The following is a 26,352-nucleotide window of genomic DNA, read 5'->3' on the forward strand; positions in this document are numbered from 1 at the left end:
CAGCGGTGCTATGCCGAGGTAAAATGTTGAATCTTTCACATAATATCATTTCACATTCGCCGTGAAGATTTTTTCTCATAAAAGCCATTTTACTCCACTGCAGAAAATAAATACCGTCATCCTAAATGAAGACAATGATGAACACGTATCATAAAATATCATACAATATCAGAAAAAAATCTCCTTAAGCAACATCAGCTAATAATAATGTTAATGTTTCTTTAAAAAAAAAAAACTTCTCCAAAATACTGAACAGTTTCAAAGGAGCTCTGGAGCACAGACTGAAAACAGACTGCAGTGAAAATGACTGGGACACTGATGTTCTATGTATTTATATATTTATTAATTTATTTATTCATTTATTCATGTTTTTCTCCTCAGTGCTAATTGGGGGAACATACGCTCTTAATTTCAGAGAGAGCATTGATCACATGCTCTTCTCTGAAGCTCATAATGTCAGCCTCCGAACTCTCATCACATTCCTACTCGTAAGTTGGATTCCCACAGACAGAGTTGGGTGAAGATACTTAAAGCGCAGCTGAACTGGCTTGCGATGCACCCGAACGACCAGCAGGGGTCCTGGCCCACTAAAACCCTACACCCCCACCAGCGTCCATTGAGGTTGCAGGCTCCCGTCGCCGCGGGCGATGTCAGTTTGCGGGGCCTACCAAGCGCTATGAGCCACCGAGCAGCCCCCTTATGGCCTAAAATATTTAAAAAAGGGCAAACACCCATTAGATATGAGGTCCCCATGATCCTTTCACTCTTCAGCAAGACTGAAGAACCAAAGATATCAGAATTCAATGTAGAGCACACAGCTCCCATGATCTACATTCTGCGCAAGCACATATACCATGCCTGGTGTACCTCACGAAACGGACCACAGAAGGACTCTGATGTAGTGAGGTAAACATACAGGCCGAAGTCGAAGCAGGCAAGCTGAAACTAAACTGGGCCTGACGGGTAATTATCCTCCTGCAACTCGATTTAAGACACCAGGGAGAGAGGCTGTTTCAGTCCATTTAGGATATAAACAAAGGCAAGAGTGATTGAATCAAACTTATGACTACTTCAAGAGCACAAATCTATGGCATGGAGGGTCATCATTCAAAATATAATAGTAACAATAAATTCAACAACCATAATAATAATAATAATAATAATAATAATAATAACAAATTTATATAGCATTTTTGGGTCTAGGTGGTCTTTCACAGAAAACGTAAGAGATAAAAACATGACACATTAAAAAATCTATTTTAAGAAAGTAGAAGAAAGTAGTGAAGTACTGAAATATAAAGGCAGAATATTTTAAATGCTCAGACCAAAACAGTAAAAGGATAAGAAGAAAATAAGAACAGGATCAAGTGAATGAATGCCCTAAACACATAAATAAAAAAAGTGAAATCTATAAATCCATTAAGTTCTTCTTCATATTCTTTGTTCACTGATTCAGCTCTGTTAAGCTGACGGGCATGCAAGGTCTCCAGATAAGGTTTTATACTGAGCAGGGGCACTTTAAGGAGAATTTATGGCAGATTTAGTTCTGACTGTAGCAGGCACTGGCACAGCTGTGCGAGATGAATTTTTAATGGCGCTGTAATGCATATTGTTATGTATTTGTCAAATTCATTATGGCTGTATTCAGTGATGATGTAAATGTAACGGCAAAATCAATAGTGTGATACGGTTGCAAATATTACGAATTTCTTCTGTAACTACAGCTAATGAGGGAAAAGAAATATTGCCGTGCGCCAGGAGCCACATTGGTTCCTGCAATACCCGCCCACCTCTCAGCCAACCAGCACTGTCTTCAGACAGATAATGGGATAGAGACAGAAAATAAGTGGCAATTTCATTGAGTCATTCTTCTAGCTCCCTACCTCCTTCTTGTCATTTCCTAACATGCTAATCTGCAGGCTAACAAAAGATCAATCATTAAGTACTGGTAAAAAAAGTACTGGCTTGCGGTGAACAGTAAGCCAAGGGAACGGGTAGCACGCACAGACCAGCGAAAAGAACAGACGTATCTCGCAGGAATCAAAGCCAATGTAAGAGCGGGAGTCGGACAAACCCAGGCTTTGAAAGACGTGGGGATTTCCTGGGCTAACTCCCCAGAGGACCTGCCTGCGCACGGTACATAATTGAGGTAATTAAGTGCCTAATGAGGTAAATCTCTTAACTGAATTGCTGAACGCTGGGGGTGGTGGCCTCTGGGGAGGGGGGCGGGGGGGGGGGGGGGGGGGGGGCAGGGGGGTGTCAGTGGGTCAGTGGTCCCGAGACACGGCTAACAGGAGCGTCTCGGGTCGCTCGTGAATGTTTGGGGAAATGGGACAAACAAAAGAAAACGCCGCCCTTTCGACCTCTCTGTCCGCCGCTCGCTAACGCAGAAAAGCGCGGCCTGCCCCCGTGGAATTGCTGGCACTGTGAATTACACTCGACCCATTTCATCATTTCATTTTCCTGGCGGTTATTTATCGCGGGCTGCCTCCGCCAGCTCCGGCCCTGCGAGGAGCATAAATAAATATATAAATATATAAAAATAAATATAATAAAGCACAACTGATTATACCTGCCTGTGTGTCTGAGGGGAGAGCAGTCAGGGAAGAGTGTGGTCATTAAGGCCTCCGCTCTGTCCCCAGTAAAAGAGTGCAGATTGGCCATTTCTTAGCTCTCTGTGAAAACCACCATCCCTCGGAAGCAAAACCTATTATGTCAGCACTTCTGCAGATGGCCGTCTGTGTGTGGGTGTGTGTGTGTGTGTGCGTGTGTGTTTGTGTGTGTGCGCGCACGCTTGCGCGTGTGTTTTTGTGTGTGGTACAGTACACGATTTCCCTCTGCCAAAGATGCCAGCGTACCACTTGCAACAAGGAGGAGACTTGGAGGATTGACTGAACTCCTGGAGAGAGTAAAAGCGATTGCTGGGTTAGTAACGATGGGCTTTAACTTCCGCGGCCTAATGCTCCTCTAATGCCAGCGTGCCAGCAGTGAGCTCAGTGCCTTACTGGTGTTCATCTGAAGGCGATTTCACCCGAGGTCAGGGGTGGGGCCCATAAGGGAATAAAACCCAGGGCAGGGATTTACTGGAGCTGAGCACCCCACATCTGCAATGTGTGTGTGTCCGTGTGTGATTGTGTGTGTGTGTGTGTGTGTGTGTGTGTGTGCGTGTGTGTGTGTGTGTGTGTGTGTGCGTGTGTGTGTGTGTGTGTGTGTGTGTGTCCGTGTGTGATTGTGTGTGTGTCCGTGTGTGATTGTGTGTGTGTCCGTGTGTGTGTGTGTGTGCATGTGCGTGTGATTGTGTGTGTGTCCGTGTGTGTGTGTGTGTGTGTGTGTGTGTGTGCGTGTGATTGTGTGTGTGTGCGTATGTGATTGTGTGTGTGTGTGTGCATGTGCGTGTGTAGGGGTGTGTGCTAGTGCGTGTGCGTGCATGCATGTGTGCGTACAGTATGTGCAGATGTGCAGTCAATTGCTGTAATCAGATAATCATAATCCTGTAATTATAAATCCCCCACATGTTCAGAGTGTCGCACACTTTCAGCCAGCCGCGCCCGGACCGCCCTGCTCCGTGTCACTACCGCGCAGAGAGAGAGACGCGAGCGCGTCCTGCAGGTGGAAGCTGTGATCCGAAGGAGAGGGCGTGGCCTTGCTGAAGAAACGCCTCAAAAATGAAATAAGAGACTTAGCGGGAGAGCCCGTCCATACAGTGCCCAGCTATGCAGTCACACAGACGGCATCATAAATGACATCATCACGCATGTGCATCCCTAGAATTATTCAGCAATTATGCAGACATTCCTCACAGATGCAAAAAACAACGCCCACACTTCAGCACAGATAACAGATGCGATTAGTTCCAGGTTGAAAACGAGCAGGGAACAGCCACTGCCTGGTGCCGTCTCTCTAAAATCTCTGGCTCTTTTGGGGTCTCGTTGTTTCGTGCCAATATGTCGTGTGCCATGTGTTTATGGGTCTGTGTGAGACTTCATTAAGTGACAACGGCATTGACATAACAAAGCCATTTGGCCACGCCCCCAGGGGCATCATTAATCCACTTTACTCATGTACCACATGTAACTCCTGAGCGCGCTCAAGATACTTCTACATCATGTGGCTGGGCCATGGTTACCATCACCCCTGCCTCTCTGTATGCACACAACATTATACTGTGTTCAGAATATCTCTCCTCCCTCTCCCTCTCTGTCTCTTCCCCTCCCTCCATCCCTCCCTGCTGTCTTCACCATGTGCAATACTGTGACTGTTCAGACGTTCTGAAAGCAGAAGCTTCACAAAATCAGCTGGCAGTGCAGTCTTCCCCCTCCCAGCATGGATACTGGGATAAAGTCCACAAAAGTTTCTGCTAATATCCTTCTCTCTCTCTGCCTCTCTCTCTCTCTCTCTCTCGCTCTCTCTCTCTACCCTCTCCTCAGCTCTGTATCCACAATCTTCACATTACAAAGCTTCTTTTTTGAACTCACTTTTAAACTTCTCAAATATTTAACTTCTGGCCGCGACACATACAAATCCCCCTTAGCCTTTTTGTTTACTCACATAAGAACCCTGGGTCTAGGAGCCAAGTGACTTATTATCTGAAACAGAAACCAGAGACAGTGAGCAAAAAAGGAGGGAAATACTTTTTGTCCTGAAAGTAGTTTTGGGGTACTTGCATTATATTTTGAATTTTGTCTACATTTTTTACCCCAAGACAATTCAGAAAAACAAATTTTATTTCTAAACTATGTTACAAGGCTTTCCCCCTGAGAGTGCACACAAGCTGTCAGGCATTGTTGAAAAAAAAAAAATTACAGAGAGACTACCAACGCCATTCTGACTCTGAGAGACATCATACAATCACCATTAAAAGATGTGGGGGGGGGGAACTCCTCCTTATCGCCTGGAAGAGAGAATTTAAATTTCACACTAATCCAAGATCTGGAAAACTCTTGGGCCACACTGTCATGTTCACAAACATGTACTGAACATGTCATGTCCAGATTGCGATTTCTCGCACGAGTTGTCTAACGACTGCAGAAAAAAGCCCTCTGGAGAGAGGCTAGGCTAACGCAGGAGTAGAAGAGAGGACAGATGCTATGCTGCTACTGTACAATTCCATGACACTGCATTTCCATACGCTGCAATTCTAGCTGGTATATTCATATACACTCTCTTATTCTGATATTTTTTTACTTTTTTTTGTGATTTAAGAAAAACAAACACAAAAAATAATACATTTCACAAAAAAGAAAATGGGGCATCACAGTCATGGCTATTTTTATATTTCCAAAATAAAATCAAGCAGGAGAGAAATGATCATTTCTGCTTTGAGCATTTGGTGAGCCAGATTTTCTTTACAAACTTTCAAGTAGCTTCTATTTTCATTTCTACCTAGTCACACTTTCTGTGAGAAATGCACATGGCAAATGCTACACGTACTGCTCTTTTTGGGTGGCATTTGTTAATACTGTGTGGAAAAGCATTAAAACCATCAATAACCGTTGGCTGTTGGTATCCCATTACACTGTGACACTGCGGGCATGGAAGTTTTACCTGGAAGGACCTTCATAGTACCACACCCAATAAACATGGACAGATAGAGATGCCAAATGCTTTGTGGCACATTCCAGGTAAAGGGCACAGGTACAGTACATTCTCTCTCCAGCCCCACAACCCCCTCTCTCTCTTTCTCTCTCCCCCCCTCTCTCTCTTTCTCTCTCCCCCCCTCTCTCTCTTTCTCTCTTTCCCTCCCCCCCCCCCTCTCCTTCTGAGTAAAACTGAGTGTATTCCTTCACAGGAAGCTGAGGACAGGGAGTGGGAGGAGATGTGTTCCAGTCAGCTGGCAGAGATGCCACTCATCTCCCTGTGTGTGTGGCTGTGTGTGTGCGCGTGTGCGTGTGCATGTGTGTGTATGTGTGTGTGTGTATATGTGTGTCTGCATGCATGCGTGTGTGTGTGTGTGTGCGTGTGCGTGTATGTGTTTGTGAGTGTTCAATTTGGCACCCCCTAAAGAGACCATACTGGCTGTGTGCGATCACAAACACTCACACCTGCATCCTCCCTTTCTTTCGGTCAACCTCATTGTTTCTCTCTGCCTACTTTCACCCTTTCCCTTTCTCACTCTCTCTCGGTCCTATTTCCTTCTTTCACTCTCAGCAGCCCCTCCCCCCCCCCTCTCTCTCTCTCTTTCTCCCTTTTCTCCATCCTCTCTTGCACCCTGCCCTCTCCCTCTCTCCTTTCCTTTTTTCACTTTTTCACTCGCACTGGCGCAGATAGCCCCCATTTCCCTTCATCTCCCTTCAGGCTCAAACACTTCAGCCGCACATCAGGAAGCCAGGCCACAGCAGCGATAAACTGCAAGCCGGCTCAAACTGGTTAGGAGCCGCGGATTACGACAAACCCAGCACACTGTTTATGATAAAAGGAGCATATGGCACATTATGTCCAATTATAGCAATAAGGTAGATGCTGAGAATAGCAGGGCAGTATAATCACATCTTATTCTGCCTCCTCCATCTCTCTCTCTCTCTCATTATATCCTTTATCTCTCCCTACTTAGGGTGCAACAGATCACAAAACTCACGGCTTGGTTTACCGCTTTGGTGTCGCGGTTTTGGTTTGTTCCGGTTCTGTACATTTTTGGCAAAGCAGACCAAAGTACCGCTTCCAATGACAATCCAATTTTCATTTATTTAACAAAAATCTTATTAAAACTGGCTATGAAAATGTGATGAGATCATTACCCAGAGCTTAAGAACAGCAGGTTTTCTTTCAGAAATAAAAGCGGCCGCACTGCAATTTTCAAGTGTTTAAGGGCTGCGGGGAGGTGGAGCTGCTCTCTGCCTGACTCTCTCTCTCTCCTTCTCGCACGTCTAGCAGACGCACCAGGGTGACGTCGACGTTAACGGGCCATCACGCTCAACATGCGTCCGTTAGCACACGCAACGCTCGTGAAACAATTCTCTTTTTTTTCTTTTCTCCCCACATCACTGCTGCTGTGAACGCTAAAATTCCATAATGCTCCCAGCAGCAAACGTAAATGATGTCGAAGGATCCGGAGGATTTGTTGGAGTTGAAAAAAAAAAAAAAAAAAAAAACTGTTTTTAAACACAAAGTTGTAATTGTCTATTTCAAGAACACAGCGAGGCATAAGAGGATTTTTGAATCAAGCCAACCAAACCAAATGCGTGAGAACTGAACCGTGGGTGAAAACGGTTTCATTTATATATTTATTTTTAATAATAAACCCTACTTCCTACTTCTCTTTGCCACTCCATCTCTTTTTTGTGCTTTTCTTTGCTTTCACTCATCTGTTATCCCTCTCACTGTTTTCCACTCTTTTGTTTTATCACCCATTTTAGTGTCTGTGGCCCACTAATGACCCGATACAGAAGTCATAAATACACACTGGCCAAATATCCCACAGGGATGCTAGAGTCTGCATGGTTTTACCTTCAAAGGCCCATCTGCATTTGTGCATGTTCTTTTTAATTGTGACATCACAGTGGAACATTCTGAAGCTGAATAAGCAGAGTGTTTACAGCGCCCATGACACACCTTTGGTTCTATGGTGTGGAAAGTTCGGGCTGCACTGAGATGACCCGCTGTGATGGCGGCAATGGTGTGGTTTTCTGCAGCTTGTCACAGTCCGTCCCACATGTTGGTCCGCGACGGCTGCGTCAACACACTGTCAGGTCTCATTTCACACACCTGCACTCCGATCACGCCAGACACCGAGCACAGCACTGCAATTCCACAGGTGGTGTGTGTGTGTGTGTGTGTGTGTGTGTGTGTGTGTGCGTGTGCTTGTGGTTGTGAATGTGCGCAGGTGTGTCTGTCTGTCTGTCTGGGTGTGTGTGTTTGTGTTCGTGCATGCGACTGGTTGCGAGTGTGTGTGTTCATGTGTGTGTGTGTGTGAGAGAGAGAAAAAGAGAGAGAGAGTATAATTCTCTACCACTCTGCCATAAGCAGTCTGCTCCATCATGCCTCTGTATGAGTCCTGTAAGACTGGCACTATGATTGCACATAATTACAACTGCTGAAAATGGTGTTGGCTCCAAGCAATAATAACGCTCCTGTAAAATCACTCCCACTGCACAAAGCTTTGATCTCCTCATGGTAAGCGTAGATGAATTACAGACACTTGAGCTCCTGTAGTCCTTACACCATAATCCTGTCCACACACAAGCACAACACCTGACATCACCAACCATGTGACTAGAGGCACGCTACAGATGTACACTGTGTTTACCAGGGAGGGCGGAGCACATACGGTTAATGGGGACAGAGCTTATATATCATGCACCAGGAGAAAGGCTTGGGATTGGCTGACCAGAGTTTTGATCTCCCAATAGATAAACACCCTCCAAAAAGCACACAGAGCTGATGACTTCAGAAGTGCTAGGAGTGCAGTAATAAGGTAAGGAAATTACACATAGGAGCTTTTAAGATCTTTTTTTTTTTTTTTAAAGGTGTTTGATTCATCAGTAATTGACTGCACTTACAAGTATGCTAATTCCTAATGGGGCTCCACTACCTTTGTTCTTTAAAATCCCATGAATATAATGGATGTCATCAAGTCACACAGAATTATCTGACTAATTAGTGTCTGAAAAAGCCCTTGGAAGTGACGGCGTAAAAAAAAAAAAGGAGCAGGTGGTGATCGTCCGCCTGGTTTAAATCTCGACGCCTGCGCGCGGTTAGCTTCCCGAGAGCTCCCGTTGAATAGAGCTCGTCTGGCCTTCTGCGTTCCACTACCCTTCAGCCGGTTTAATTATATATACATTACGTAAGTGTCATATATCAAGTTCACCTTGCCACACGGTACTTACATAATTAAAAACCCTCAACATTCAACACAGAGCAATTACATAAGTGCAATCACGTGCCATTGACAGAGTATTTATATGTGGTATGTCATAAGGCCGCCTTAATGTATTGTTGCTGGGCTTCTGTAGAACCCAAAACCCCTGTCCAAATCCCAGCAAAAAAAAAAAGGTTGAAGTCAACTAATTTAACACCGTACCGGTCTAAATAGGATACCATCAATACAGGCAGTGTCAGACTGGAAGACATGGTGTGGTTTTCAGAGATGGAGGCAAAGGCTGTTACTTTATAATGACGCATTATGAATGTGACGCAGCATCAGGGCCTGCATTGGTTTTATATGACGCATGGATCTTCAACGCACACTGACCTGTGGCGGGCTGCGACAGCCCATGCGACAGCGCTGTCAGGATCATGAGTAAGCACTTTGGCTCAATGCGTTCAACACCCCCTGATACAACGCTAGCCTGTTAGCGCTGGGAAGAACTCATGTTCAGTTATTGATTGTCCCAGGTAGTGACTGTGCTCGGTTCACATGAATGAGAGCTCTCTCACTAACCAACCTGGTTGCTGGTCATGCTAGTCTCGAAACAGCAGGTCTCCCATTACAAACTGACCTTCCCGTTAATAGATCAAAGCTCACATACATGCATATATCTCATTCAACTTGGACACACTACAGTGGCCGCTGCGTTTCATTTTCCTGGGAGAAAGAAGAGAAGGAGAATATCTGGTCTAAGCACTGGGGACCTCTTCTGCCTGGGGAGCTAAACCAGGACCATCCCCTAAGCCAGCACCATCCCCTAAACCAGGACCATCTCCTAAACCAGCACCATCCCCTAAACCAGCACCATCCCCTAAACCAGCACCATCCTCTTGAGTCACATTTAATGAACAGCACATTTCATTCCATTCGTTTTAATTAATGAATTGATGGATATGGTTAATGAATTAAAAAAAAAAAACTTAAATGGCTAAATGATCTGCGCAAGTTGATTTACTTAAGCAATAATCATTTCCATCAATCAATCTTTGGATGGAATCATTATCAAGTAAGGAGTTCAGGGCACTGTTGTCTATACGAGGTGAAAAAAAGTCCCTCAACAATTAGCAGTAGCCAAGGAAGCAGGCTCAGTCATTTTACATTGAGTCCTTAATGAACCTGGAACATTTGGCACAGCAAGGGGAAAAAAGCTTTTCATTCTCGATTTAACTTGAGTGCCACAGCTTACGTCCTACAACCATTTGCCATGCAAGACTGACGCTTTCAGTCACTTAAGTCAGCAGCCGTAACGTTGAAATGAACAGCCATTTCATGCTGAGAGCTGATTGGGCATGTGAGAGGATAGCTATATATTCTTATATTACAGTAAGTCAAAGAAGAAGAAGAGTGACAAGAAGAAAAAGAAGAAGATGTAGACGAAGATGATGACGATTACTATGATGATCGGCCACTAGGTTAAAGGCTTTTCTCCTTAACCACTAATCCACACTGCCCTCCTTACATTGACCTCAGTGGATGAGAGCAACCCGTAAAGGTAAAGACAGGACTCCAGAGATGCCTGAACACCGGACCACCGTGAGTCTAATTCTAAAACCAATAAGGAGTGCAAGATGTTGTCACTTCATTCTCATAAAACAGAGATGAAAACTGATTATCAATTATTCAGGAACACTTCGCTAAATAAACTCCCATTTCCACATAGCAGGTCTGCCTCAGCCTATAAAAACACATGCACAAACATTTATTCATGCTGACTAGCTATTAACAATGGTAACAATTGTATTTTTAAAATGATCAATGAATAATTTATAATGCATATATACAATCACCATAATATAAATTGCTACTGTTTACATTTACAGTATTATAATGCTTGTGTGACATTATCTAGCAATGAATTCTTCAACTGAGACTTCAATGGACAGTTGCGGATAAATTATGTTTCTTCACCTTACTCATTATTATTATTATTATTATTATTATTATTATATTTCTTGTTTAAGCTCCGCAGATGCAGCAGCTGACTTATCGAACATTAATGCGGTGCGGCTCAGAATAGACGGAGTGGCACTGTGAGCGCACAATGAAGAAAAAAACGGAGGACCTTATTTTTAGCCACGGGGAAGGCAGTGACATTTAGAAGCGCTCTTCGCTGGAAAAGCAATCTGTTTAAGGCGCTGCTGAACACAGGGACCTCGCTTGCACCACCCTGTAGTACAGTCTGGGGATGAAATGTGGGGTTAGCATCACACGGACCGGATCAGCTGAAGGCCCTTTCCCGGACACTGTTCTGTGCAGATCAGTGCAGGGCCAGGGTAGACTAAAGCTTACATTTAATCAACATTTGTCCATAATTTTAGCCTCTAATCAACCAATGTTCGTCCTTAACATTGGCTTGCATTCAAGCAGGATTTGTTTGTAAGTTTGGCCTGTATTCAATCAACTTTTGTCCCCAACTTTTTTCGGCCCTGTATCCAAACAATATGTGTCCTTAACTTTGGCCTGTGTTCAGTCGATGTTTGCTTTCAACTTGACTGACAACGGCACGCACACGTGTTGCACAATTTCTTCAAAAACTCACTGATTGTACTGGGATTTTGGAGGTGAAGTGCACGCCAGCACACTGCCCTCGTCTCCTTCAGAGAGTCTGTCGCGACCGCGACTTCCGCGAGTGCAAAACCGAGATTACGGACGGTGCGGAACGCTGCGGTGATTACTTCACGCGCGAGTCTGGAGGTAGAGCTGAGCGCTACTGCGCTCGACACCAAATATAGCCGCAGGGGAGACGGATAATTACACAGCATTGTGCTGAACTTCCAGGCAGAGAACGAACACTGCGCACTGACAGATAGAGAGAGGGAGAGAGCGAAGAAAGGAGGGAGAGAGAGAGAGAGAGAGAGAGAGAGAGAAACAGAGGGAGAGTATCCTTATTTATTCAGCTGCATTGTTCATATTTTCGAACAGTGTCATTTGATCTATTTTCATGCTCTTTAGTGTCATTTCTGTACACGATTTTCCAATGGATTTGAAATTGACATTTGTCTAGCTTATAGGCTACTCTATTTGAATTTCAGAGGGACAGCAAGAGGGAGAGAGTAGAGGACAGAGAGAGTGGGGAAGAGAAGGAGAGAGAGGGAAAGTGAAAGTGTGTGCGTCTGTCTGTCAGTTTGTGTGTGTGTGTGTGTGTGAGAGAGAGAGAGAGAGAGAGAAATAGAAAAGAGATAGAAAAGACAGGGGGCATGCCTAATGTGAATGGAAAATCCAACATGAGAGTAATTAGTGGGAGTCGGAGCAAAGCTCATGCATGCATAAAGACAGCTAAGAAAGATAGCTCTAGTCTCCTTAAAAATAGCAAAAGTAATTTGCACACACCTCTTTAAAACCTGCCTTTGTGTCTGTAAAACACAGCCTAGAGTGTGTGTGGTTGTGGTTGTGTGTGTGTGTGTGCGTGCGTGCAAATCAGAGAATTTGAGAGAATTAAATGAGATCTAAATCTGATGACACTTCTGCCGTTGGAATGGAATCCTAAAAAGCAGATGAAGGGAAAAGATGATTGGGAACAGTGGGGTGTGAGTGAAGGTGTCATTAGGGACGGGGTGTGTTTGGAGAGGGCTGGGTGAAGCGGAGAGCTCTGTTTAATGGAGTGCACTGTATTAAAACCAGACCTGCTAATGGCCTTCAGCTGACTAAAGGGTGTGACTGAGGAGAAGAGGGAGAAGAGGGAGATGATGGAGATGAGGTGGGGGCGCGCATGCGTGAAAGAGTGTGAGTAAGTGTGTGTGTGTGTGTGTGTGTGTGTCAGAAGGGGAGAGAGAGAGAGAGAGAGAGAGAGAGACAGAGACAGAGACAGAGACAGAGAGAGAGAGAGAGAGAGGGCCATCCCCTCAACATTAACCTAAAATACCTTGCTGCAATCATGCAAGGAAGGAGAGGATCAGGCAAAAGGAAGCAGAGAAAGGGAGCCAGGGGGTGGAGGGTCAGGGAGACATGCAAGGGGCTCAGGGCCACTGGGCTGGTCAGTGGTCCAGCTAAACCACCCGCACAAGGGGACTCATTGGAGGTCACTGCCCTGCATCTCATGGGGAATGTGACTCATATTTCCAGCTGTCCAAATCACATTATTTAACTAGGCAGATCCAGCTCCTTCATCGAAATTTGAATCTGCAATTACAGGTACTGACTGGGACGACACGGTTCCTATTTGCTTAACACCTTTACAGGATTTAAATATTATTACGGCACATAGTATGGTTCATAACCCGTCTACTCAGTACGACACAACCCAGAGCAATTCAACCTGGGAGAAAACGTCCAGACCTCATTGTTATGCTAGGGTTTGAACCAACAACATTCTAGTCACAATTACATTTCATTAACCAATCAGCTGTCAGCCTCTGACGAGGCTTTGCAGTCCTGGACCCCTGTGAGGGAGGGTCTGAGGTCCGAGTCTGGAGACCGAGTCTTGTAACCTTTGCAAATCACCGAGCTGTCAGAAGTTTCTAGAATTTCATTGTCTCATTATGCACCAACGATGATGGACCTTCTCAGTGTTTTATATTCCAGTGAGGGGAGACCGGCATATGCACAGAATAGAAATGACACCATTGAGCAGGACTGCGTTTGTTCAGGACCGCTAAGATTTAATCTGCCAATCAAACAATAACATAATGAAAGAAAAAGGAAAGCCTTATTGACTATATGTAATTTGTGATAAAAGGCAGAGAATGAAAGGCTATTTTTCTCTCTGATATCCCTCTCTCCATCTCTTATGGTTTAACTCTCTCCCACACACACAGACACACATACATACATACACACACATACAGGTACACACACACATACACACACACAGAGACACATACAGACAAACACACACACATACACACACACACACACACACACACACAAAAACATACATACTGTAGTTAATGTTTTACAGCCTTGCCAGGACACAGTTCAGGTGAAGACACCCCTTTGCCCCCGAGTCAGTTTGGCTTTGTCATCGTCCATCTCTCCTCCCTCCCCTACCATGAGCTGATACAGTAGATGTCCCTCCCTGACCCGCTGTCATTACGGACTGCAGATCCAGGAGCCGAGAGCCCGTTGTGTTTCTGAGAATCGCCGGTACAATGCTACTTCTGAGAAAGGCAGTTAAATAGCCGGCAGTTTAAGATCCGCCGAAGGCAGGTGTGTCTGGCAACAGTGATACGAGTGAATAAAACCCATTTTAATGTCCATGTGCACATGTCTGCAGTGTGCGGGAGTGACAAAATGAATCGCCTGCAGCACGTGGTCTGAAAGGAAGCCGGCTATATCTCAGGCCCGTATACAATTAACCCACCCCCAGTTTCTTTCTTGTCTCCCGCACAACAGATGGCAAAACGGATGCTTGGGTTCACGGTGCCACGAAAAACCCGCTATGTCAGCATCAGAAAATCATCATATCTTCAGCGGTCAATACCTCAGCAGTAAGCACAGTCTATAGAATCTCCTGTCTTCTAATCTGCAGTGGGACTTCAGAAAAGCACTCTGGCATACACCTCTATTAAAACTCCCTGGCACAATGCCTAACAGGACTTTCATTGTACCAAAGCCTTAAACCCTTTTTCCTTGAGAACTAACAGGCTCTTTAGAACTGACTTTACAGCCCAGGTCTATCATTTTAATGGAATGGAACAGCGCACCCAACATGAGAACACTTATGGGGCCTTATCCTGTTTAAGGAGGGTGGCTTCCCATCAGAAACATGCCTGCAGAGCTTATAAGGTTCATTCATTTGAAGGGACAGTGGAAAACCAGTGACTGCTCTCACATCCGTCACTAGGACAATGCATAAGATGTACCACTTATTTCCTGTGCATGGTTTCATTTTTACGTAACATGCAAGCATTCCATGTCTGTTATCATAAAGAGTTGCAATTGGTTATGAAGGCTTTATAAAGTAGTAGTAACATGCATATTAAGTAATAGTAGCATAAGTATGAATGTGTTGTTTAAGTACTAATTATATAACTTACATATAATATATAGCATGACCAACACTCCGCTTCTGAAATAGGTCTCCATTTTGCTAAGATGAGCAGCGCTTTGACAAAATGGATCATTACCAAAACTGACTTAAGAAGCATGAGAAAACGCTATGCTGGTAAATTATGACAGCATGCTTTAGGGATTAACACAGACAGAAATAACACAAGTAACATTCCTTAAAAGAGTGAACACATTAAATTGTAATTATGTGTAGTGCCTCTTAAAGTTATATAGCACTGAAGCATGAATCCTTCCAGCCTGTCGCCTTATCTAAAGTCACACAGGCGGGGTGGAGTGGGGGGGGGGGTCTTTTACGCATCATTGGCCCTATCTCTTCCTCCACCATTCACGCACACAGACACACACGCACACTATTCCTCTCTACCTATATGCCTCTTTCCTGCTTACCGCATCTCTCCATCTCCCCCTTCTCTCTCCCCATCTCTCCGCCTCTCTCCTCCTTCTCACTTTTCCTCCCTCTCTCTCTTTCCCCTCCCTGTCTCTGCCACTCACCTTCCTTCTTTCTTTCTTTCCTTCCCTCTCTCTCCCTCTCCAGATGCTGCATAAGCCGGTCTCTCTCTCTCTCTCTCTCTCTCGGTCGGCCCGTAGCTAATTGGCCGGGTGATGAGGGAGTTTCAGCCCGTGCCGGAGACCGCGGCGGTAAGCGCGAGCGGCGGGGCTCCTGAAAGCTTTGGGCGCCCCGCCCGAACGTCGCTAACGAAAAGCAGGGAGGGGAGGCGCGCCGCGCCGCGCAACGCTGCACCGCGAGGCCCACGCCCCCGCCTTCCACCGCTAACGAAGCCGCAGCGCCTCTGCGGCGAGCGCCCGCCCGTTCCGCATAGCACGCCACCGCGGGAACGCCGCTCCCCGACGGCGATGACAAGGCCGGCTGCGTGCGCCGGAACACGGCAGACGGCAGCGCCGCGATGCGCACGCATGCATACATGAATGAGATTCCACATTAAGCATGCGAGGATTAAGTCACGAGCTGCGCCTGTGCATATCGGAGTCCATACAGGACGGCCCGCGGGCCACCGTAGCCGTAAGATTTACCTCATGAGTTAAACATTTCTGTCCTGTTGTATGGGATTCGAGTGTGGTCGGCAGTGCAGTTACTTGGGGGAGGTGGGGTGATTGGGGGGGGGGGTGGGGGTGGTAGGGGTTGGGGCAGCGTCTGTACGACAGAGCTGAATCGGTTAGGAGCTCACGATGCCGACGCCGCAGCCCGCGGGACTGTTCGCTGAGCAAGGTGACCGCGGCCCAACTGAATCCAATCCAGCTTCAACTTCAAATTCGTATGGTGCTTTCCACAGAGGGGCCGTCACAAAGTCGCCTTGCAGCGGAAAGAGAAAAGAAAACTTAAGCCCGTTAAGAGAACAGATGACGCTCACCGGGGGCGCCGTAAGTCCCTGTCCCAGCATGCCGCAGTGTGCCTGCAGGGTCGCAGTGCCTCCGCGTCTCCGCACGCGTTGGCGGTTTGAGTCCAGTCGGAGGGGCTGCCAGATGGAGGACCTGTAGCGGCGGGCAGAGGCGAGTGTGCCTGATATCTGCTCTCGTCCCCAGGTGCGGGACTGGCTCGGACCCCGGAGGACCCGAGCCGTTATCTTGGGAGTGCGGACACATCAATTTGGCCTGCAGCACGCCGGCATGGCTTTGAGCAGGATAGCTTCCTCTTATCTGAAACACTGCTGTACTCGCTCTTGTGCAGCCTACTGAATTCAATCTGCTACTCACACACACACAAACACACACACGCGCACACACACGCGCACAGACATGCACGCACACACACACGCATGCACACACACACATACACACAGTAGAATGTAGTATCATGCAGAGACTCGCATACACACAAAACATTTACTCTCTCTCACAAACACACACACACACACAGTAGAATGTAGTCTTGCACATAAAACATATACACTCTCTCTCACACACACACACACACACACACACACACCTACTCACACACAGTAAAACCCTCAGTGTTAATTCAACACTAACTGCGTTCATATGAGTTCACAGAGAGGATAGGAGGCACAGCCTCCGTGAAAATGTACTGTATCAGAATTGATTTCACACGCTTTTGTCTGCACACGCACGCAGGCTCACGCGCTTTCCAAGGCACGCTCAGGCGTCCGCCGACTCGGTGTAATTCCCACGCAGCGAAGAACGTCAGCTGGGATTAGGAGTAATCGTCGCTTCCCCCTTTTCCTGACAGCTGAACTGAAGACGGGGTTTGACGGTTCAGATCTGGAAAAGTGCAGTAATCCTGCAGTCTTATTTGCTGTTGAACAGGTCACGGTCAGGACAGCAGTGCAGCACGATGGGCAGAGAGCTGGGGCTCGTAACCTGAGGGCTGTAAGTTCGACTCACAGGTAAGACACTGCCGCTGCGCCCTTCAGCAGGGTACTTAACCTGCACTGCTTCAGTGTACATACAGCAGTATAAATTGTGCAAGTCGCTCCGGATAAGAGCATCTGCTAAAGTGTAACTAATGAGCCTCTCCACCAGCTTCTCCACAGGACACAAGCTGCCAGGCGTACAGCAGGCATCCAGATCAGATAAGAAAGCTTCTAACTGAAAAGGTTCAAACCCAAGCTGGGTGAGGTGGGGCTGTGCACGTCTTTCCCTCGCGAGCCCTCGAACAGACACCATGCACCTGACCCTAGATCAGTTCTAGCAGATCCCAGCGTGAACAAGGTATTTGATACATGCTGAGGGGCACTGTCACTGTTTGTGGGATTTGGGCCTGACACAGGCCCAAATCGCACAACTTGGGAGAGGCTATCAGCAGGGAAAAAAGGGCTACGATGGGATCTATGAGCCAGATAAGAGCAGCACTGACTTCATCAAGGAGCAAACCTCATCGGAGCAAAGCAGACATGTGGAGCAGGACACAATGGCTATGGGACCAACAGCTTGGGGCTGGCAGCAAGAGGAAAAGAGCAGATATACATATATAAGGGTCCAGAGAAGGATATCATAACAGGAAATACACAGCAACACCTTCAGTTCCTAGCATGTTAAAACAGGACTTCTTAATATGGTTTTGATGAATATTACAGAGGTTCCCTTTATTTATAGGTCCAATGTCTCGGATGCTTACAACACCTGGATTGGTCTGGTGGCCTGACTTGGTGAGCTCGGTGACTAAGATGAGCCATCCGAGGGAAGGCAGATCAGAGTTTCCGTTCAAACCATCGCCCTGTCCTGTGGTGACACTGCATATCAATCTACCACAATGTAACCGATGACAGAAATTCAGAATTGACATCTTAGTGTCAGAGTCAAATTCTGTGAAGGATATCAAGTTTTTGACACCAGAGAAGAACTGAACGGGCATCATGCAGGGTGGAGACTGTGCAGTCGTACTGACACATGTGAAAGCACTCAGCATTTCTCAGGGTAAAAGGAGACTATACAGTTGTACTCACGTATGTGAATACACTCAGTATTAAATGGGGTTAAAGGAGACCATGCAGTTGTGCTCAAATGTGAAAGAACTCAATACATCACAGAGTAAAAGGAGACTGCGCAGTGAATGCGTTCAGCATTTAACGGGAGAGAGACCGCACAGCGGTATTCACACGTGTGGATGCACACAGGGTTTAACAGGAGGGAGACCGCACAGTTGTACTCACACGTGTATGAATGCGCTTAGTGTTTTGCAGGAGGGAGACCGCACAGTTGTACTCACGTGTGTATGAATGCGCTCAGTGTTTTGCAGGAGGGAGACCGCACAGTTGTACTCACACGTGTATGAATGCGCTCAGTGTTATGCAGGAGGGAGACCGCACAGTTGTACTCACACGTGTATGAATGCGCTCAGTGTTTTGCAGGAGGGAGACCGCACAGTTGTACTCACACGTGTATGAATGCGCTCAGTGTTTTGCAGGAGGGAGACCGCACAGTTGTACTCACACGTGTGAATGCGCTCCATGTTGCGAAGGAGGGAGACCGCACAGCTGTACTTGCGCGTTGTGAATGGGCTCAGCGTTTCTCGGGGCTAAAGGATATGGGCTGGAGACCATGCGGATGCACCAGCTCCGCGGGCAGGTGGTCTGCTTGAGGCAGAAGAACACCACGGGGGCCAGCTCCGGAAAGGGCACCACCAGGGCTCCCAGGTCGCTGCTGACATCATCGCCCAGCCCCGCCTCCTCCATGGCCTCCTCCCCTGGGGCGGGGCCGTAGTCCTCGCAGAGCCCCGCCCCTACCTGGGCCGCACCCGGCACTCCGGGACCCTCCTCGGTCGTCATGGCAACACGGCAGTCTGCGGAGAGGGGAGAGAAGAGACAAGTGCGGGGGCAGGGGGTTAGGACAGCGTACGGTCACAGTGAGCGTGCCCAAATCCTTCACTGTCTCTGTCTCCGTCGCTTCTGGTTCCAGTGTCACTGCTCTTTCCTCTCCAGTGAAAAGCAGCCATTCACAGCGTCCATCGCTGTCAGTAACCCGTGTGCTACACGACAGCCTCCGCTCAAAAAAGATTGCAACATGAATCTTCTTCGCTGCTTCATGTTTCAGCCACATTATAAGAACACATTCATATTACTGGCATTTAGCAGATGCTACCTCATCCAGAGCGCCTGACTCCGCAGATACAGGAGCAAAGATGATCTGATTTTGATTTTGTCCGATGCGGCCTCATTCGGTTAAACCGCCATCACGCCTGACGCAGCTCATCACTTTTCACTCTGATGTTATCATCCTCTCGTCTGGGGTACCGCCGTTTAGTCACCACAGGTGCGAACAAAAAGCAGGCTAACCGACAGACAGATAACAGCACGACACAGATTCACCTTAGACTGCTCCTCTTTTATAACATTTTTTAAATACATATATATAAATATATAAATGCCTCAGTAAGTAGCTGCCATAAAAACTGAAAATGCTATTTTTTTCTGCATATCAGTATCTCTGATTTATGTGACATGGTTAAGAGTTGTTCAAGAACAATTTCTTCTTAGAACAAGGTCAAAATCATATACCATGAAAGCGCACATAAAATAAACCTACCAATAAATCCCTTATCGTTAACTGTGGAATAAGTGGGTTGAAAGGTGTGTTATAATTGAGTAGAACAGGAAATGCAGCTCAGTCTCTCATTATAACCTGACCTACAAGAACAGAGAGCTGCAGCATAAGCAAGGCTGCATTTCCAAGTCTCTGTAATTGCCTGTTCTCCATACCTTAGGAAAGCAGTGTGTTAATTATAAACGTATACCACTGGGTTATAATGAGACACTGTCCATCAAAATATAATATACTGCTGGAATGCTGATTTCACTTAGTGTGCAGATTAATTACATACACTTATGGTCACACTTTTCAGGAAACGTATTGTCAAAGTCTTCATGTATCATCCCTTAACTAATGTTTAATAACATGTTTATGAATCATTCATAATACAATTCTACACTCTGGTAAAGCGTCATGCATGTTTTAGGAAGGCTTACCTATGGATAATTTGGTGTGACTGACTTTATAAACATAATCATTTGAATAATATTAAATATCATTTCAGAGGAAAGCACACAGTCAGTTGCCATAGTCAGAGAGAAGCTGAAACCAGGCTAAAGAATAAAAATGGTAAATGGAGAGTTGTGTTTTCTCAGGGTACTGTACAGAAGCAATCCATAAGCATATTCAAAGAAGCAGTTTGACCTTGAACGCCTATAAACATTTAATGAACAGTAAAATAAGAAGCCATTAGCTATATGCACTAATAGGCACATGTATTAAGGTATGACATAGCTATATGCGCTCCCTTCCCTGGGGAGTTATGGTTTCCCCATTAGCGTGCTACGCTGCGGGGAACGTTGCTGAAGCGTTTCGGGTTAAGTGCCGGGTCCAAGGGCAAAGCAGCCAAGCCCCGCCAGCCATTCCGCCCCGCGACGTGCCGTGAGAGCGGTTCACAAAGCCGCCGCTCCTCAGCACCGTGCCAACCGCCAATGACCGCTACGGCAGAGAGGCCAGAGGTGTCCACACGGCACCCGGCTCAGGCAGCACCAGTGACTCCAACAGCCAAAAGCGCTACTGCAAAACCACCTGAGGACCATGTTCCCGGCTGTATACCGTACATATATAAATGCATAAATACATATGTAAGCCGCCTAAACAGGACCTTTACATGAGTCATCAAGGCAATTTGGTTTTTAAGTGAAGACACAAGAGTATAGAAGGGTATACCAGTCCAGGTAGCCAAGCATCCATTCTGATGTGGCTCACGGAATGTGAAGGTAAAGGAGCGCTGCAGAGGAGTCACGCGGCTCTCGTTCACAAATACAGAACATCACACCGTTTGACTGCCGCACCCACATCCTTTTATTAAAATCTGTAGCCTAATATCCAAAATTTTGTTCCAGCCTTTCCTCGCACTGCCACTAAAGGACAAGGGTGCCTTGTAAAGAGGTGATGTGATTCAGTGTGCTGCGGTGTCAGGAGTCAGTCCGGTGCCTTTAATTTTTTTTTAAAATTTTCATCTCCACCCATTACAGCCATAAACAAGACTAAATGAGAGGGAGGCGCAGGCACTGTCAGATTTTGAAACGGGCACATCAGTCCACCACCTGCCGCTGCAATAGCAGCCACTGGCGCCTTCTCCCTGTCACTCCCCCTCTCTTACCCCGTTCTCCTCCTCCTCACTCCCACCCTCTTCCTCCCTCTCTCTCCCTTCCTCTCTCTCTCTCTCACTCACTCTCCTTCTCTCCCACTAATTTCAGTCCTGAATCTGTGCGACCGGAAAGCGTGCAGTGATGTGAAAATCAATGAGAAAATGATGAAGATTTAAAAAGAAGACTAAAAAGAAGAACAGGGGAGCCCACGTTTCAGGGCCATTTTTTTGTGTGTGTGAATGTTTAAAGGAAGCTGAACCTGGAAGCTGTGTGTTTCACTGAGGACAAGGCGCACAAACGCAATGCTTGTACGGGCTGGCGGTGCGAGGTCACCGGGGTGATTTATGTGGGGAACCCTGAGCAGTGTCAAAAGCCATGTAGGTGTGGGGCACGCCCCGTCGAACCTCAGCTTTATGGCCGGAGCATCTGCTATTCAAATAAGTCCCGCGCTGGGACACACCACTGGAGCTGGCGCTGCATTAAAAACACCTTAATCTCCCCTGAGATGAATGGGAGGCAAAGAGGCTTTTATCACACAGCTCCCTGGATACGGTGTCAGCGAAAGACCTTGGGAAGACTCTCTCTCTCTCTCTCTCTCTCTCTCTCTCTTTCTTTCTCCCTCCCTCTCCCTTTCTCTCTCTCCTCCTTTCATTCTCCCTCTCACTTTCTCTCCCTCTTTCTCTCTCCTTCTCTATCCCTTTCTCTCTCCCTCTCTCTCTCTCCCCCTCTCACTCGCTCTCCCTCTCTCTGTCTTCCCACCCCTCCCTCCCTCTCTATCCCCTTCTCTCTGTCTCCTACTTGAACACACACACACACACAAATTTTTATTTATAATCATTGGAAAGTACTGTCGTGAAGTACTGGGAAATTCAATAAAAGTAAAATAAATAATATTTTTTGTTAATATTTTCACTGAAACATGATTTTGGCATCCAAGACACTTGCATCATGTACAAAAATTAAAATGCTCTAAACTTTTTTTTTCAGCAGGGTCCCAGGAGGTTAAGGCGAATGAGAGTTTGAAATGGACAAAAAGTGAAGTTAAGAAATAAACATCCTTAAACGCCCTGTCCCCGTTTATTTCTTTTTCACATTCCTATTTTTTTTTCCTGCAATGGACTTATTTTGCATGCCATGGATTTGTAAACAATCCTTTTAAAAAAAGAGGTTTTCAAAGTCAAAGCAATCTCTCCCTTTTTACTCTCCGTCTCTCTCTGCCTCTCTATCCCCCCATCATTTTCCCTCAGTCTTTTGTTCCTCCTCTCACTCCACTTTCAGTCGCTCCCTCAGCCTGCTGTCTCCCGATACTCTTTGAAAACAGCGTCTGTTTGACTGGTCTGAGCCGAGCTGACACACAGACATGTCCCCCGTGCGGGGGAAACCGCAGCCAGCCGCACTAAACTCTCTGTTGAGTCATGTTTCCAGATGATGTCGCTGACCGAGCTCTTCTGTAGCATCGTGCGATAATATTCCCTTCGGAGAAGGCCAACATTAGAGCGAAGACAATGATCAAAACAAACAAACAAGCGCTGAGATAACGTGGGAACGTTTACATTTTCCTTAATGCTTCAAGAACATGAGCAGAGGAAATATGACTAAAATCAAAAGGCTCAGTTACATCTGAAGGTGGTGAAACTTCAGGCCTAGTGAATCCTGGTGACCCCATACTTTGATCATTAAAAATATGACCAGCAGATATAAAATGTTTGTTAAAAAGATTGCTGATATCATCCTTGTTAATTACTGGCTGAGTATCCAACATAATTTACCAAGGAAGAGAAGAGGAGGCATTTGTAGCAGCTAATGATTTTATGGTCTTCCATAATTATGCAGAATTTTTTAGATTATCGGTAAGAGAAGTAACATAAAACTCTTTTTTAAACTCTCGAATCATATCTAAGAGCATTGTGAATACTTCTGGTACAGTGTATAGAGTTTGAGGGGTTGGTGTTGATGTGTGTGTGTGTGTGTGTTGATGTGGAAGTATATGTTGGGGGGGCTCAGTCTGTGATTTCCCAGAAGCCTCAGCACCTCCCCTAGGAGTGCACAGGTCCCAAGGGAAGTACCCAGTACACTGTTGGCATCACAGTGATCACATGCACAAACACACACACACACGCACGCTCATGCACACATACACACACACGCACGCACGCACACACACGCGCATGCACACACGCACACACTCACGCACACACGCACACGCACACATGCACACGCACACGCACATGCACACAGGCATTTACACACAGTACCTTCAGTGGCTGAACCCCAGCCAAAACAAAGATGAAATCTTTGTATGCCACTTGGCACCCTAAAAACAAACAGCAGGTGACTGTTGCTCGGTCAGAGGTGAAACTGACTGGTCTGTAATGAAATGCCGCACTCTGCCCCAAAGTTGCTGACCACTGTGTCACTTCCACAGCGTGGAGCGGGAGGTGATGTCATTATTGGCACGGTCTCGCATTGCATTGCTGCCAGGCGCTTATTCCCGCCAACAACTGGCCCTGCCCCCCCCCCCACCCCCCTCAGTCCAACGCCCACAAAGTCCAGGGCGTTTCTCTATAACACTGGCTGTTATGCAAATGCCCCGGCAGAACCCTCAGATGGAGAACATGAAATGGAGAAACTGAAAGGGACAGAAACTAAGAGAAACCAAGGTGAATGCAGAGGGACGGAAATCAATCAAAGATGTTCTCGTAAATATAAAGAAGCACAAATCGAAGCTTTTTTTTCTGAAACAACGCAGGGCTCTGTGCAGTGATTATGCCAAGTCAATGTTTGATTTCCTCAAAAGCTCTTAGAGTCAAAAAAAAAATGTAAACATGACACAAAGAACAGCTTCCATTACCATTATATTACATTTCAGTGCTGCAATTGACATTAAACTGATAAAAGCTTTGCTTGGATACAGACAGTCTTCAAGAGAAAGCTGTTTTATAAAAGCTGCTTTCTCTGCCATTTATAAAAGGACCATGGAAACACGGATAGTGCAACTACTCGGAGAGTCTGACAGATTCACTTGTGTACTGTACGTCTACTAAATTCTACTTCTTCTCAGTACAAATTCCTAAATATAGGGGATTAGAAAAAGTAGTAGACACATTTTGCTGTGCCCTGAAAAAGATTTCAAAATTTATTATTTGGAATTAGTTTTTTATTTAAGATGCATTCCTTTATTCCTCTATAAGTCTTCTATTCCACCACAGAGAAACGAAAGTTCCACAAATTTGTTTGATTTTAGAAAATTCAAATCCAAATAAATGCATTTGGAAGTCTTTTTGTGGCATAGCAGAAGGTAAAATCTCAGAGGGGATTGCAAATATGTTTGCAGTCCACTGTAAATACGCCACTTGGCATTTTTACAAAGTGGCTCTGCCATGACTGCAGTCCAGTGCATATCTTACTGGCCTGACGTTAGCTCCTGCTAGCTCAGGAGCTACTCTGAGTAGTCCAGATATCCTCACACCTTCATCACTCAGAGACTGGGATCTATCATCTATCACCATTCGCCTTTTAACACTAATTTACAAACTAATGCATGCACAGTTTGTCTTCACAGACATTCCATATATACATAGATGGAATAGATAATGGATGGATGGATATAAAGGGCTGTAATTCCAACATGGTTCACCCAATATGGATGTAAATACCCGCAAATGAAAGCTGACAGTCTGCACTTTAACTTCATAATCACCGTTTCATTACAAATCCAATGCCAGCACAGCTATACACAATATATCCTGGTCCTGGTCCTGGCCCTGATCCTGGTCCTGGTTTAAGGCTCTGAAAGGATGGAGTGTGTCAGGCCCATACATGCAGGACTATAACCGTGCTCTGCTTACGTGCTCATCATCTCACCTGTAAGCATTTTCCTATCACAACAGCTTTAAATCATTATACGCAATGAAGCAACATGGGGGAAAAAAAACGCCAGGACTATACAACTGGCAGACCAGGACCCAAATTCGGTACTTCATAGAGATAGGCCCATTTTTTGCCCTTTGATAACAAAAGTATCCTGCACAGTAAATCAAAAAAATTGTAACAGCTGTATGTAACAGCTAATTAAGAGTCTACTTAATTAACACAGTTGTACATTCAGTCTCTTTCACACATTGATTTATAAATGGTAATGTGTGAAAATCTCTGGCTCATACCACACACCATTTTGAAAATTCATGAGAAGATACAGGCACAGTTACAGGTGCATTGTACACAGAGCAATAGGCATTGCTTATTCTAGACTTGTATGTTTTATGAGATGATATATTACACATGTTCTGTAGCTGCCTGTAGCACCTGCAGTGTGTTTCTCTCTCTCTCCAAAGGTCATACATAAGGATTAAATGACACCAGCACAAGCACTACTTAATGCCTCAAAAAATTCATTATCATAATGTGTTCCGATATGCTGCATCAAGGTAATATTTCACGGCAATGGGACTTTTGACATGGGTGGTGATAAAGAACGTGCAGCAACAGCACTACTGTTTTCCTTTTAATCTTTTTCCTGTCCAAGCCAATAGGGCGGCAGCGTAGTGTAATGGTTAGGGAACTGAGCTTGTACTGTAACTCGGGAGGTTGCAGGTTTGATTCAAAGGTAGGGCGCTGCCGTTGTACCCTCGAGCAAGATATTTAACATCTTTAAACTGCTTCAGTGAATATCCAGTCGTATAAACAGAGTGTGCGTAAAGAATGCAAATTGTGTCAGTCCAGCGTGAAAGTCACTCTGGATGGGAGAATCTGCTAAATGCCTGAAGTGTAAACCTAATGCATCCTGCAGGGCTGGGCCCCGGTTAAGTGTAAATGACTTAGCGGGCTCAGCCAACGCATTAAATATTGAATTACAATGATGAGGAAAATGTTTTATTCGGA

General features: G+C 45.8%; 1 protein-coding gene across 3 annotated transcripts in view; it reads right to left on the minus strand.

The window, feature by feature from the left end:
* The window catches only part of LOC118216977 (voltage-dependent T-type calcium channel subunit alpha-1I-like), a 217,843-nt gene that overhangs the window by 124,668 nt on the left and 66,823 nt on the right, over positions 1-26,352 (minus strand). For all 3 annotated transcript variants that reach the window (XR_004763109.1, XM_035398673.1, XM_035398672.1), the window contains exon 2: positions 18,878-19,130. Coding sequence is in view for 2 of the 3 variants with exons in the window: in XM_035398673.1 (XP_035254564.1) it covers positions 18,878-19,116 (239 nt within the window). In the remaining variant the exon portion in view is untranslated. The remainder of the gene's footprint in view (positions 1-18,877; positions 19,131-26,352) is intronic.

The sequence above is a fragment of the Anguilla anguilla genome, chromosome 17 (genome assembly GCF_013347855.1).
Source record: "Anguilla anguilla isolate fAngAng1 chromosome 17, fAngAng1.pri, whole genome shotgun sequence".
Lineage (NCBI taxonomy): Eukaryota > Metazoa > Chordata > Actinopteri > Anguilliformes > Anguillidae > Anguilla > Anguilla anguilla.